This window comes from Lepus europaeus, chromosome 11 (genome assembly GCF_033115175.1).
Source record: "Lepus europaeus isolate LE1 chromosome 11, mLepTim1.pri, whole genome shotgun sequence".
In the NCBI taxonomy this organism is placed as follows: Eukaryota; Metazoa; Chordata; class Mammalia; order Lagomorpha; family Leporidae; genus Lepus; species Lepus europaeus.
The window spans coordinates 108472082-108486578 of NC_084837.1; the positions used below are offsets into that span (position 1 = coordinate 108472082).

A 14497-nucleotide genomic window follows, 5' to 3' on the forward strand; every position below is an offset into this window, starting at 1 on the left:
TGGGACACAGTCGGCTCCGTGGGAGTCCTGGAGCTCCCAGCCTCGGTCCCAGCGGCTGCTCTTAGCATCCCCAGGCTGCTCCTCTGTGGCAGGAAGAGGCAAGCGGCCAAAGGATTGGGTTTCCCACTCGCCCAGGAGGCCCAGGCCTCAAAGCCACAGGCTGAGCTGCTCACTGGGCTCCAAGTCGACCTTGAGCAGCCTCCCTCCACCCTGCGCGCATGCCAGAGCTGCAGACGGTTGGTCTGACCTCACTGCACCCTGAGTCATGCTCCGGGGGTGGTGACTTTCCCCAACAGGATTTCGAATGTATAAAGAAAAGCAGGATTTTCCACACTATAGAAGACGTTACCAGGTGGACGAACGCATGGTATCGTAACAGTCTTTTGGGAGGGAGACTCTCCCACGGGTCTGTTCTTATCTGCAGCCATCCTTTACCCAGGGTCAGAGCCCAGGGACTCCAAATCCCGGCCAGGGGGAGTGCCCTAAGCAATGTCCAATATAAACTCATGTGTTGGCTCAAAAAAAAAAAAAAAAAAAAAAAGCCACCCAATGCAAATTCAGTAGACTCTCTGTCTTAAGGGTGGACTCACTATACCCATGTATGCAACCATTCTTCCCACAAATATTTATAGAGCTTTTACTGCGTGCCAGTTCCCAGTCTCACTGCCTCCTGTGTCCCACGGTGCCATGAACAAAAGCACCAGCTCCAACTCCACCACGTGTAAACACAGGGCCACAGGTCTATCATTAACTAGAGAGGAACTGAGAAGCGAGGGTGGTGAGAGGCATCGGATTCTATCAGCAGAGTTCATTCCCCCAACCTCATCTCTCCCCTGAGCCTACGCTATCAAGAGCAAATTAGACCACTGGAATTCACGGCTGAGGTGGTGCCGGGGGGCTGCTTGCTAGGGCTTGGGGGTGGCGATTAGAAAATTGCAGGCAGGAGCCTGGTGTTGTGCTGAGTGTTAAGCCACCACTTGTGGTGCTGGCATCTCATACGGGAGCACCGGTTCGAGTCCTGGCTCTTCTGCTTCTGAGCCAGCTCTATGCTAATGCACCTGGGAAGGCAGCGGAAGATGGCCCAAGTGCTCGGGCCCCTGCTACCCATGTGGGAGACCTGGATGGGGTTCTTGGCTTCTGGCGGCAGCCTGGCCCAGATCTAGCAGCCATTCTCTGTTACTCTACCTTTCCAATAAATAAATAAATATTAAAAATAAACAAATAAATAAATAAAATTGCAGGCAGGGTAGGCATTTAGTCCAGCAGTTAAGAGACCCACATCCCATATTTGATTACTTGTGTTCAACTCCTGGGTCTGGAGTTTATTTATTTATTTTAAAGGTAGAGTTACAGACAAAGAGGGAGAGACAGAGAGAGAGAGAGAGAGAGGTCTTCCATCCACTGGTTTACTCTCCAGATGGCTGCAACAGCCAGTACTGTGCCGATCCGAAGCCAGAAGTTTCCCTAAAGTCTCCCACATGGGTGCAGGGGCCCAAGGACTTAGGCCATCTTCCACTGCTTTCCCAGGCCATAGCAGAGAGCTGGATCAGAAGTGGAGCTGCTGGGATTAGAACCGGTGCCCATATGGGATGCTGGCACTGCAGGTGACAGCTTTACCAGCTACACCACAGCACTGGCCCCAATAAGTCCTTAAATTAAAAAAAATTAAAAGCACCTGGGAAAAATCTGAGGACTTGACTGAACTTGGCCATCCCAGATCTGCTGAAGGTGTATTTGTTAAGATAGGAAGGCAGAAGTGAAATGTTTAACTTAGATTTTACCCTGATTTACAACTTCTAAATATTTGGACACTTGGCACGTAGACGTCCTCTGTAGACCTCCCTGCCCAGGTCCTGCCCATGCGAGAGGCACACCTGCTTCAGGCAGAAAGGGATTGCTCTCAGTGATACACACAAATGCAGGAGGGAAGAAGGATGGCCACAGGAGAATGTAAATTAACGTAAATGGATTTTGACTATGTAGGATAATAATAACTGCAGGTCTTGGAGTTTTAAGTATGTGCAGAATTAAAGTGCAGGGCAGTGATACAAAAAATGTGGACAGATGCCATGCACTTGTGCATTCCAAGGGCTTAGCGCTGTCTAAGAATTGGTTTAAGGAGCCATCAACGGAGGAGGTATTTTTCTCTGAAGGGAGGAGAGAACTTCCACTTTGCTTATGGCCCTGTCTAAATACTGCCGGAGTTTGTGAACTCAAAGGCTTCCATAGCCTTGGCAGCTCATGACAAGAGCCTGGGGTGACGTCATAAATAAGAATGTCAATTGTTAAATCAACAACAGTAGTTACTGTGCACTTGCGCCCCTTGTAGGACCTCTGTCCTTAATGAGTTGTACTATGAGAATTAATGGTAAAACTTGTCTCCAAACAGTACTTTATACTTTGTGTGTCTTTTTGGGTGCAAACTATTGAAATCTTTACTTAGTATAGTGTTGGTCTTCTGTATATAAAAATAATTAAAAGTGAACCTTAATGAAGAATGGGATGGGAGAGGGAGTAGGAGGTGGGATGGGAGTGGGGCTGGGAGGGCAGATATGGGGGGAAGAATTGCTATATTCCAAAAGCTATACCTATGAAATTTGTATTTATTAAATGAAGGCTTTCTAAAAAAAGAATTGGTTTAAGGTATTAGTTTCTATGAGACTCATATATTAAGCACAGATGTTGTATATTTTAATGATTAACATAATAATAAGAAATTACAACTAACAAAGAAATGAAAGGGAAAATGAAGTCATAAAATATATTAATAAAAAAGAGGGCAAGAAGAGAGAAGACAGAAGATGACACACTTGGGATAAATAGGATCCAAATACTAAAATAATAGCTATAGATCCAAACACATCTGAAATTACATTACATGTAAACAGTGTCTGCTGGTCTAGGAACCTACAACATAAACTCAAACTATGTAGGAGGAAATACACAAATCCACAACCCTAACAGGGCACGTGAACACAGTTCTCACAGCAGCTGTCAGATGAAATGGATAAAGAAAAAAAAGATCTGGAAAATATGATTATCATACTTAACCTACTAGACAGGTATAGAGCATGGCATTCAGCAACCGCATATGTCTGCATGTGTCCATGTGTGTGTGTTCTCTCTCCACAAATTTCCAGTGATTAAAACCATTCATTCTAGGTGGTTCTCTTCTTTATCTACAAAATAGTTTAGGAACCAATGAGTTGAGAGAGGGAGAGAGAGAAAGGAAGAGAGGGAGAGGAGAGAAGTGCACATACTCACAAATGGATAGGCACACACATACGAGGCACCCTAAGATTAGCAGGTTGCACCAAGAGCGGTACTCTGTGACGTTGTGCTGGAGTTTTGTGAATACTGCTTCGCAGGAAATTGAGAAAGGGTTTCTATCTTTCTATCAAGCTTTATAAATCCATGTAAATCTGAAAATGGCCTCAGTAAAATTTCGCTAAAAATATAAAATTTTTATGAACAAATTTATGCTATTCAATTTAGATGTCCAGAAGAAACAAATTCCCAGAATGAATGAAAAGACATTCTCTCCAAAACTGATACTGGAAGAAATTAAAAATCTGAAAAGTCCTGTGTCTGTTCAATAGTTTCAATGGTCACTGAAGACCTTTCCCGAAAGCAATCTCTGGACCAGATGGCTCATAGGTAAATTCTTCCGACCATTCCTTAATGCACAATATTCGTCAAACTTTTCCAAAGAATGGAAAAGAGAAAATATTTCCTAACTCATTTCAGGAAGTCACAGGACTCATAGTATGAAATCCAGACACGGATATTAAAAGAAGGTAAATTTTAGGCCATCCCCTTCCATAAACACAAACAACAACAACTCTAATGCAACACTAGCACGTCAAGTCCATATTTATGTTAAAAGTGTAATATATCATAATTAAGTTGAATATCATATCATAATTAAGTCGATCTTGAAAGATATGCATTCCAGATACCTAAGATTTTTTTTTAATGTTCAAAAAAGTCAATCAAAGTAATTCACCATATTAACAAGAATAAAGTAGAAAACATCCATATGGTCATTGTATCAAATTCAGAAAAAAATCACTTAATAAAAGTCAACAGCAATTGTGGGGAGGGGGAGGGAATGAAAACTGAGCCAGGTAACAAGCGTGTGGTCCAGTGGTGTGGACACTCTCGTCCCCGAGCACGTAGCCCAACGGTGTGGACACTCTCATCCCCAAGCGTGTGGCCCAGTGGTGTGGACACTCTCGTCCGCAAGCGTGTAGCCCAGTGGTGTGGACACTCTCATCCCCAAGCACGTAGCCCAGTGGTATGGACACTCTCGTCCCCAAGCGTGTAGCCCAGTGGTGTGGACACTCTCATCCCCAAGCGTGTAGCCCAGTGGTGTGGACACTCTCGTCCCCAAGCACGTAGCCCAGTGGTGTGGACACTCTCGTCCCCAAGCACGTAGCCCAGTGGTGTGGACACTCTCGTCCCCAAGCACGTAGCCCAGTGGTGTGGACACTCTCGTCCCGTATCTGAGTACCTGGGTTTGCACTCCAGCTCTGGTCCCGCACTCCAGCTTCCTGCTAACACAGCCCGGGAAGGCAGCAGCGATGGCTCAAGCTGCCGGGTTCCTGGCACCCAGGTGAGGGACCTGCACTGCGTTCTGACTCCCAGCCCCAGCCCAGGTCACTGCGGGCCCTCGGGGAGTGAACTAGCAGGTGAGAAAGCTCTCCCCCTCTCTCTTTTTCTCTCTCTCTCTCGAAAATAATATTCTTGCCAGCTGTAAATCAAAGGAAACTTCCTTAATCCAAGAAAGAATATGCACCAAATGTCCACAGCACACATCAGACTTAATGATTCAGCAGTAATGGGATTTCCCCCTGAGATGGCGAACGAGACGGAGATGCCTGCTCCGACCGCCTCTGTCCCACCTCGTGCGGCAGGCTATCCTGTGAAATCCAGGGTGAAAAACACAAAAACTGGGGCCTCGCCTTGAGAATCTCACAGGGGCCACAGCAGGCAAAGCTGCTGCCTGCTGGCTGCTCCACTTGCGATGCAGCTCCCTGTGGGTGGCCTGGGAAAGCAGCAGAAGATGCCCCCAGTGCTTGGGCCCCTCCCATGTGGGAAACCCGGATGGAGTTCCTTGGCCATTCAGCCATCTGGGGAGTGAAGCAGTACATGGAAGATCACTGTCTGTCTGTCTCTCCCTTCTCTCTCTGTCACTCTTTCAAATAAATAAAATAAATCATATTAAAAAAAAAGAAAAGAAACTGAACAAAGTTACAGTTTGAAGTGGCAATGGACAGGATGAGCTATGCTTACACCTATTCCCTTCTGGGTTTTTTTTTAATGTTTATTTTTACTCATTTAAAAGCCAAAGCAACAGAGAAGGGGGGGAGAGAGAGAGATTGAGAAGAAGAGGAAAGAGAGAGAGAGATCTTTGATTCTCTGGTTTACTCCCCAAAGACCTACAACAGCCAGGGCTGAGCCGGACTGAAGCCAGGAGCCCAGAGCTCCACTCCAGCCAGGTCTCCCACATGGTGGCAAGGCCCCAAGTACTGGAGCCTTCACCGAGGGCCTCTCAAGATGCAGATTAGGGCCGGCGCCTCGGCTCACTAGGCTAATCCTCCACCTGCGGCGCTGGCACCCCGGGGTTCTAGTCCCGGTTGGGGCACTCGATTCTGTCCCGGTTGCTCCTCTTCCAGGCCAGCTCTCTGCTGTGGCCCGGGAAGGCAGTGGAGGATGGCCCAAGTCCTTAGGCCCTGCACCCGCATGGGAGACCAGGAGAAGCACCTGGCTCCTGGTTTTGGATTGGCGCAGCGCACCAGCAGTAGCGGCCATTTGGGGGTGAACCAACGGAAGGAAGACCTTTCTCTCTGTCTCTCTCTCTCACTATCCACTCTGTCTGTCAAAAAAAATAAAAAATTAAAAATAAAAAGATGCAGGTTAGCAGGAAGCTTGGCTGGCAGGGGGGAGTCGGAACTCGAAGCAGGCTCTCTTGTGAGGGAGGCTGGCGTCCCCAGCGGCAGCAGTGTGAGCTCTGTGCCACAGTGCCCACCGCACAAGTCCCCTCCTCTAAATGGCATGCTCCCCGAGGGCACAGAACCAGACGTGTCTCTATCCCCAGAGGATAGTGTAACAGGCGCTGGCCAATACTTGAAGAAACAGAAAGAGCGAGGGGGAGAAGGAGAAGAAATTGGGCAAAGCAGAGAGCTGGGCTGAGCTTGCTCCCTTTGGCCCTCAGTATCCTGCTCAAAGGGCATTTTACAAACGCTCCCTCAGCATGGGCGTCTGGTGCAGGGCTCGGACGCCAGCTGGGATACGCGCAGCCTAGACCGCTGCACCTGGATTCAAGTCCCAGCCTTGTTCCCCGACTCCAGCTTCCTGCCATGCGCATCCTGGGAGGCAGCGGCGATGGGCCCCCGCCACCCACATGGGAGACCAGGACCGAGTTCTGCGCCTCTGGATTCAGCCTGGCACAGCCCTGGCTGTTAAGGTCCTTTGGGGAATGAACCACTGGATAGCAGATCTCTTCTCTCTCTCTTCCAAATAAATAAATGAAAATTTAAAAATAAATTTAAAAAGCCTCCTCCCATTTGTACACAGAGAAGGAGTGTGTGATGTAGCCAGGGAGTCCATGTTTTCCCTCCGTTCAGAGCTCTGGGCCTCTGTCTGTCTTGTCAGTGGAGGAAGCCTGGCTGTGACTTTCTCCTGTAACTCCTCCCCGGCCAGGGCCTTCTGCACAGCACAGATGCAAACCCTTGCTTGGGACTCCGCCCATCCGCGCCCGGCTTGTTGGATGACACCTGCGGGTGGTGCCCTTTGGCACATAACTCACTCCCGGCGTGTGCCAAACACAACCCATCAAATAAGGCTTCAAAAAAAATTAAAAGATCTGGCTGTTTGCTGACTTCCTCTTCTTGACTTTTCATATTAGACATTTCTAGAGGAAAGGCTGAGGTCACAGGGCCTCCATCCAGAGTTTGTGTTGAAATCGGTGTAACCATGGCATTGCTGGAGGCTGAGGAGCCCGTCTGGGCCAACTGAGTCACGCCTGGGCGAGGGCCGCCCTTGGGGGAAGGCAGGGAGGGAGGCAGCCCCGGGGAGGGGACAACAGTGTCCCCGCGGGAGGGATATTTGAGTGGGTGAGTGTCGCTGAGCAGCTTGAATATTGGCACCAGCTGTCACCTTTGACCTTTCTGAGCCTGCCCCTCTGGCTAGACCTGCTCAGAATTCACTAATGGATCTGTGTGTGTGTGTGTGTGTAATTAATCAATTTATTTGAAAGGCAGAGTGGCAGAGAAAGCAGCAGAGACAGAGGGAGGGAGAGAGCTTCCATCTGCTGGTTCTCTCACTCCCCAAATAGCAACAACAGCCAGGAACTTGAACTCTATTCAGGTCTCCCACATGGGTGCAGAGGCCCAAAGATTTAAGGCCATCTTCTGCTGCTTTCCCAGGTACATCAGCAGGGAGCTGGATCGGAAGCGGAACAGCCTGGACTGGAACCAGTGCTTCAATATGGGATCCTGCATCGCAAGCAGCGGCTTAACCCATGGTACTCCAATGCTGGCCTTATGAATCGACCTTGAAAAAACCCCTGTGCTTCTAAAAAAGGAGCCAAAGATCTGGGGCTCAGGGCCGAACACCTTGCCTCTCTTCCGTCCCTGTTCATCCTTGCCTCAAACCCAGCTCACCTGTGACACCACCCCTTCCTCCCCCACGAAACCCTTCCCAACCCTCCAGCCCCTGGTCACGCCCCAGTGCCCTTTCCTACCTCCCACTAAGGCCTGAACTCCTGGACTTCTCTCCTGGACGGAATATCCTGCTTTCCCTGGTCAGCCTCCTCCAGGACGCCCCTCCCCAAACCAAGTTGGCCCCGCCCTGCCTTGATGCACCTGTGCACTCCCTGGCGCATCTGCACCCGTGCTCCGACCGCCTCTGAAATCCCAATGACCTGGTTTCTTCCGGTCTCCCTCGCGAGCCTCTGAGCCTCGTTAAAGCTAACAGCTCCACTTCTTGTTTTATTAATCTACCTTCTTACTGAATTTTTGCTTAGCATGAAATACTCGTGCCTAGGTATGGGGCCCAGGACGCTAAGTCCACACAGGTGTTCAGCTTATGCTCATCAAACCAGGCCGATGGGGCACCTCCATCTCCTGGGTGTGTCTAAGCCTCCAAAGCCATGACTCTTAGAAACACTGAGAGCAGTTCATAAAATGCTATTGGTCCTGTTAATGCCATCGTCACTCAGAATCAGTGTCCTTGTACTAGAATAGGAAGCTAATGATATTTATTGAGCACTTACTGTATGCGCTGTACTGCTGCAAGTGGATTTTTCCGTGTAAATGCTTAAAACTAAACCTTCATCCAACCCCTAGGGACTGAAGGGCATCAGTAACATTTCTCCATGTAACAGGGAAGAAATGGAGGCATCCAGAGGCAAAGGGAATGGTCCCCAAGGCCACACAGAAGTCTGAGGTCCACCCCGGGCAGTCAGACTGAGCCCCCCAACCCCCATGCCTGGGGCCACATGGTCCCCAGAGATAACGCTGCTGCTGTGACCACAGCCCTCCTGGGAATGGTGGGAAGGGGACCAATGACAAAAAGCGCTTTGTAAATGGACCAAAATGTATGTGTGGGTCACAAAGAGACATAAAAAAGGAGGACTTTGTCCTTGGCCTCACCATGTGCCCTCACCTACCCACTGCCCTCTGGCCTCCTGCAGGGACCCGGCTTCTCCTGCGGCTGCAGGGACCCGAGTTGCACACCCGCTCACGTGTGCCGTGGCGAGCACGCGTCTCTGCTTGTGCAGAATGCCTCCAGTGGGAGTTCTCGCCCACCCACCCCCGCCGAGGAAAAGCCTGGGTCTTTCAGGAAACAGCCCGCATTTCCCATCTTTGCCTGGTCACTTGTCCCAGTCCCTGCTAGGTCCCATGTTCGGATACTGGCACCTCTTTCCTTCCGGGGTACTCAGGACACAACTTCCTTCCATTGGCAAGTCCTGTTGGCGTTGCCCAGAAAATAAGCCCCCACCCTGATGGTTCTCGGGGCGTCCAACACCTCCCCCTAGCCCGGGCCCCAGCTTTGTCCTTGCTGACCTGAAGCTATGCCACAGCCCCGCGACAGCTTCCTGGTGTGCCCCAATCTCGGCTTAGCTGCCCTAGTGCCCCTCTAAGCAGTAAATCCGATCCTCCTCTCCCCCCTCTGCTCCCCAGCCTTCCTAAAATAAAACTCCAAGTCCTTGCCCCAGCTCCTGGCTGCAGCCATGGCTCTGTCTCCTGCCCCTCCCCCTCCCCTTTTTCCATGCATGCTCTCTCCTCCATGCTCCTCTCACACTGTTCCCTTCCTGCCTTTGCACATGCTGTTCCCTCTGCTGCGACGCCCTTCCCACTGTGGGCACCACGGCTCACTCCTCTGCTTCATGAAGGCTGTTGCTCAGATGATGCATTTTGGAGGCGTCTCCGTACCGACCTGTGTGACCGCATCGCTCTCTCTCTCTCTCTCCCCTTATCCTGCTTGCGACTTCTTCAGAAGCCTCGCTATGTAACATCCTTCCGTGTGTAGCCGGTATCTGTGTCCCCAAACCAGAATAAAAGCTGTGTGAGGGCAGCAGCCCAGGCCGCTTTGCCCCCTCCCTGCAGCAGCACCTGGCCCAGGTAGGTGGTCAGAAAGCAATTGAGTGGTTAAAACAAAGCTTGGGGCCAGGGCCGGGGCCTTGGCTCACTTGGTTAATCCTCCCCTTGCGGTGCCGGCATCCCATATGGGTGCTGGTTCTAGTCCCGGTTGCTCCTCTTCCTGTCCAGCTCTCTGCTGTGGCCTGGGAAGGCAGTGGAGGATGGCCCAAGTGCTTGGGCCACTGCACCCGCATGGGAGACCAGGAGAAGCACCTGGCTCCTGGCTTCGGATTGGCGTAGTGCCGGCTGTAGCGGCCATTTGGGGGCTGAACCAACAGAAGGAAGACTTTTCTCTGTCTCTCTCTCTCACTGTCTATGACTCTACCTGTCAAATTAAAAAAAAAAAAAAAAACAAAAAAAAACAATCTTGGTCCATTGCAGGCATCTGCCGGGGTCGGGATCGTGGAGTGACTGCTGAGTTTTAATGGCTGAGCTCAACCCTGGCTAACTTCAGGGTGTACTTGACAAACCCAACTGTGTACAAGGCTGTACATTTCCACAGCGTCCATGGCAGCCTGGGAGCCTGGCCAGCCTCCCCCAGACCCACCGGGTTGGCTGTGATCACGTGAGCTCAGCACTGGCCAGTAGGGGGCCACATCGTGGGTGGGGGAGCAGCTGGGGCATCAGGAGTCGTCTGGAGGCCACTGGGGCTGTCCCCGTTGGCACATGGAGTTCCGCTCGGGGTTCTTATATAGGGTTAGGTAGTGTTTTTCCTGCTGAAGATGTACAAAGATGCTGGAGATGTTCCGAAGGCACTGGAACTCCTCAGCCACGTGGGCCATCACCGAGCAAGCAGCACTGACCCCAAGCTCCAGGCCATGGGGACCCTGGAGAAATCCCTGGGGACCCTGGAGAAATCCCTTTTTTTTCTAGAAGGCACCGAGGCAGAGTGCTTGCTGGGAGGGTCATTTGAGGGTCAGACCCTTAGGTCAGCCTGCGTCTCCTAGCTCCCTACCATTTCCATCTCACCACAACAATAAAAGCGCTTGAAATAGGGCCTAACCGAAAGGAAGCCTTGCAGATCCCAGCAGTTCCCCCTGTACGACTTCCGGCTTGCGTTGCTAACCTCAGCACCCACGCCCACGTTGAAACTGGCAGAGGGGAAACCGGCTATGGTCACGGTCAGCACTCAGTAGTGAGCTCGCTCATCCTGTGCTTCCCACCCGTCTTGTCCTGAGACCGCCTCCCCTACAAGGGCCCTGAACACCCATTTCTTTCTTCTTTTCTTTTTAAAAAAGACTTATTTGTTTACTTTGAAAGTCAGAGAGAGAGAGAGAGAGAGAGAGAGAGATTTCCATCTGATGGTTTACTCCCCAGATGGCTGCAATGCCCTGCACTGGGCCAGACTGAAGTCAGGAGCCTGGAGCTTCATCTGGGTCTCCCATGTGGGTAGCAGGGCCCCAAACACCTGGGCTGTCTTCTGCTTATTTTTCCCATGCGTGTTAGCTTGGAGTTGCATCATAAGTGGAGCAGCCGGGACACATGTGAGATGCTGGTGTTGCAGGTGGCGGCTCTACCCGCTGCACCACAATGCCTGTCCCTGGTACGATATTGCCCATGGTGTACCCACGGTCGCCTATCACAAGATGAGAACGTCTCAATGTACTGGCTTTTACACCTGACACTTTCTATCAGGGATCTAGGCTCAGTGTTCCTTTGATACTGCATCACCCTGAGTCCCTCAAGCAAGAGCGTCTACTGAGCCTGATTCCCTCCCTCCCGTGCTCACTGCTACAGTTCCAAGCTGCCTCAACCTTTTCCTTGCTGTTGGTCAGAATCTGAACTCTTCGGCTTCCTGCATTTTATAAAGACTAAATGGGTTCAAGGTTTTGGCTCACAGCACCACAAACCAACCGCCAGGCTGTCTCAGCCCCACAACTACTAGGCATACCTTCGTGAAGAACATCTTCCTACAGGCCTTGCCTCGATCGCTCCCAGCTGCTGCCAGTGGAGCAGCCTCGGAGGCCAGCGCTAGATCAGGAATGCTGCCAGGCCCGGCTTCCGACGTGTCTGCCAGCTGCACGGATGAGTGGAGAATCCCCTCCTCGCCCTGGCCCAGCGACACCTCAAAGGGATCAGGATATCTCTCATCAGGGCTAGAGCCATCATCACTTGTCTTAGCATTACAGAGGATCAGGGACCGGGAAATGGAGCGGAATTTTGCGGACTTTCTGCTCTTCCCGGAACGGCCGTGTGGCTCCGTCCTCAGAGAGGAAGTGAGGCTGCCCTTCTTCCTCTCCTGCTCCCGGGCCCGGGGCTGATGGGTGCTGAGTGCACTGGGCTTAGCGGCCACTTCATGAGTGCCTGGAGGAAAAGAGGAAACGTGAAGAGGCAATGTGACGACTGGCGACTGACACGTGGTCCTGGAACTGAGCCGCCGGGGCCGGGGACCAGGGGGCCCGGGGAAGCAGCACAGATGAGCCGATGGTGCTGCAGGGTCATTGGCTCTTCCGGTTTGCCGAGCCGGGTGAGACTCGGGTTAGCCCGGGTGGTTGACGCCCCCTCCACTCCCAGCCTCATGGAGACCTGGACCCAGAGCTTGTCAACTGGGGCTCCGAGACAGGTGTGTGAATGCTGGGGCGGGCGCTCGGAGAGAGCTCAGGGCCCACAGAGACCAGTGCTTTGTAAGGTTCTTGAACTTGGGAGCCATTCGAACAAAAGCTTACAGGAAACCCACGCAGGAAGGGACAAAGGAGGACAGAGCTCCCCCTGCTGGGTGCCCTGTGACTGCCCTGGGAAGCAGAACCCAGAGAGCCCCAGCAGAAGCCCACTGAGGTCTCCCATCCTCCAGTCACAGACCGGAAAGGCTGGGCGTCTTCCCCAACACCCACCTGCCAGGGTGCCTGTGAGCGGGAGAGGGCTCGCCACCTAACAGGCCCTGGGCAAGCACGTGGGCCGGCCCTGGGCCCAAAGCCAGGCCTCCCTACTGCCCTTGCCGGGCCCAGGGACACCAGCTCAGTCGCCTATCTCCTCTGGGCCAAACACACCCGCTCTGATGGGGGAAAGCCAGCCTTCGCATATGGAGGCCAGAGCACAGCTCGGCACGGCCTCTTCCAGCGTGGCCATGCCAAGAGGCACCTCCCAGGGACTCAGCATCCATGAAGCAGGTGGCATAAGGGGCCTTGAGGCTGTGCGCCAGGCCGTTCTGACTCAGGCCCAAGCCACAAGGCAGAGTCTGTTGCCAGGGCAACCAATGGTGAGATGCTCCTGGCCCACTAGTACCTCTGCTTGTGCAGCTCAGACTGCCCAGGAACCCTTTGGTGTAGCCCAAAGAGAAAATCTTCTTGAAATGACACTGGGCTTCATCCTGTAAGTTGCACAAATGTAATACTTTTTTCTGTAGTAGCTCTCCGACGTTGTCAGTGCGGCTAGCAACCGTCCCTAGTACCGACCAGCGACAAATTAAAAGGAGGCAATGTCTAAAATCCCAGCACCTAGCAAGCAAGCTGCCGGCTGCTTTTGTGCACATCAGCTCAGGGTGAGGCCGTTTCGTCAAGCGACCTCTCACCGATATCCCCGCACGCCGCGTCTCCCCATGGCTAACGACAGAAAGACGCCAGCCACAGATGGGTCCGGCTCTCTCCTGACTTCCACGCTTGGTCGCAGCTTTCCGAGCCCTGCAGGAGCCACATTTGCTCCTGAGCAGATTCTCACCACCACAAACAGTCCTGGACACCAGGTGGGCTTCTAGCTGCAGCCCATGGGGGAACTGCGTGCATAGCTAGCCCCATCCCACCTTCCCAGCCACCAGCCACTGCAGGGGATCAGGCATGGCTCCACTTTCCCGCTGAGTCTCCAGGGAGCCATGGCAAGCTGTCAATAACCCTGTCTTATTAGAAGAGTCGGCTGAAGCACAGAGAGGTTGAGAAAGTTTGTCTGGATCACACAGCACAGCTGGGACTTGGTGAAAGTGGGAAGTCCAACCCTGGCACCTTTACCCCGGCTGCACATGGCCACTTACATCACGCCTCGGCTCTAGCAGCAGTCTGTCCCTCTGTGCAAGGCTTATCCCTGGCAGGCGAACACACTCAAACATGTTTTTTTTTTAAGATTTATTTTATTTATTTGAAAGACAGAGTTACAGAGAGAGGCAGAGAGAGAGAGAGAGAGAGGTCTCCATCCGCTGGTTCACTCTCCAGTTGGCCACAACAGCCAGAGCTGCGCCGATCCGAAGCCAGGAACCAGGAGCTTCTTCCAGATCTCCCATGTGGGTGCAGGGGCCCAAGCACTTGGGCCATCCTCCACTGCTTTCCCAGGCCATAGCAGAGAGCTGGACTGGAAGAGGAGCAGCTGGGACCAGAACCGGTGTCCTTATGGGATGCCGGCACTTCAGGCCAGGGCTTTAACCAGTTGCGCCACAGCACTGGCCCCTCAAATGTTTTTTTATCTTTTAAAAACCATGTGTTGGGACTGGCACTGTGGCACAGCAAGGTTAAACCAAGACCTGTGTCGCCACTGACCCATATGAGCTCAGATTTGAGTCCCGGCTGCTCCACTCCCCATCCAGCTCCCTGCTAATGCACCTAGAAAAGCAGTGGAATACAGGCCAAATACTTGGGTCCCTGTACCCACGTGGGAGACCCAGGATGGAGTTCCAGGCTCTTGGCTTTGGTCTGGCCCAACCCTGACCATTGCGGGCATTTGGAGAAATGAACCAGAGGATCAAAGATTTCTCCCTGTCTCTCCCTCTCTCTGTAACTCTGCCATTCAAATAAATAAACACATCTTTAAAAATAAATAGAAACTGCATGTTGGCTCCATGCCCTTCCCTTGTGACTGACCGTCTGTTCATGTCCTTTGAATCTTCTTGAATATTCCACACATTCTACTTTCTCTTCTCTCCCCATCTC

The 14497-nt window shown here is 52.0% G+C and overlaps 1 protein-coding gene across 3 annotated transcripts in view; it reads right to left on the reverse strand.

The window, feature by feature from the left end:
• Positions 1-14497, reverse strand: part of IL16 (interleukin 16) — a 128599-nt gene that overhangs the window by 80288 nt on the left and 33814 nt on the right. For 2 of the 3 annotated variants that reach the window (XM_062206336.1, XM_062206335.1), the window contains exon 3: positions 11539-11951. The exons of the other annotated variant lie outside the window; for it this stretch is intronic. In XM_062206336.1, coding sequence (XP_062062320.1) covers positions 11539-11951 — 413 coding nt within the window. The remainder of the gene's footprint in view (positions 1-11538; positions 11952-14497) is intronic. 3 annotated transcript variants of the gene reach the window in all.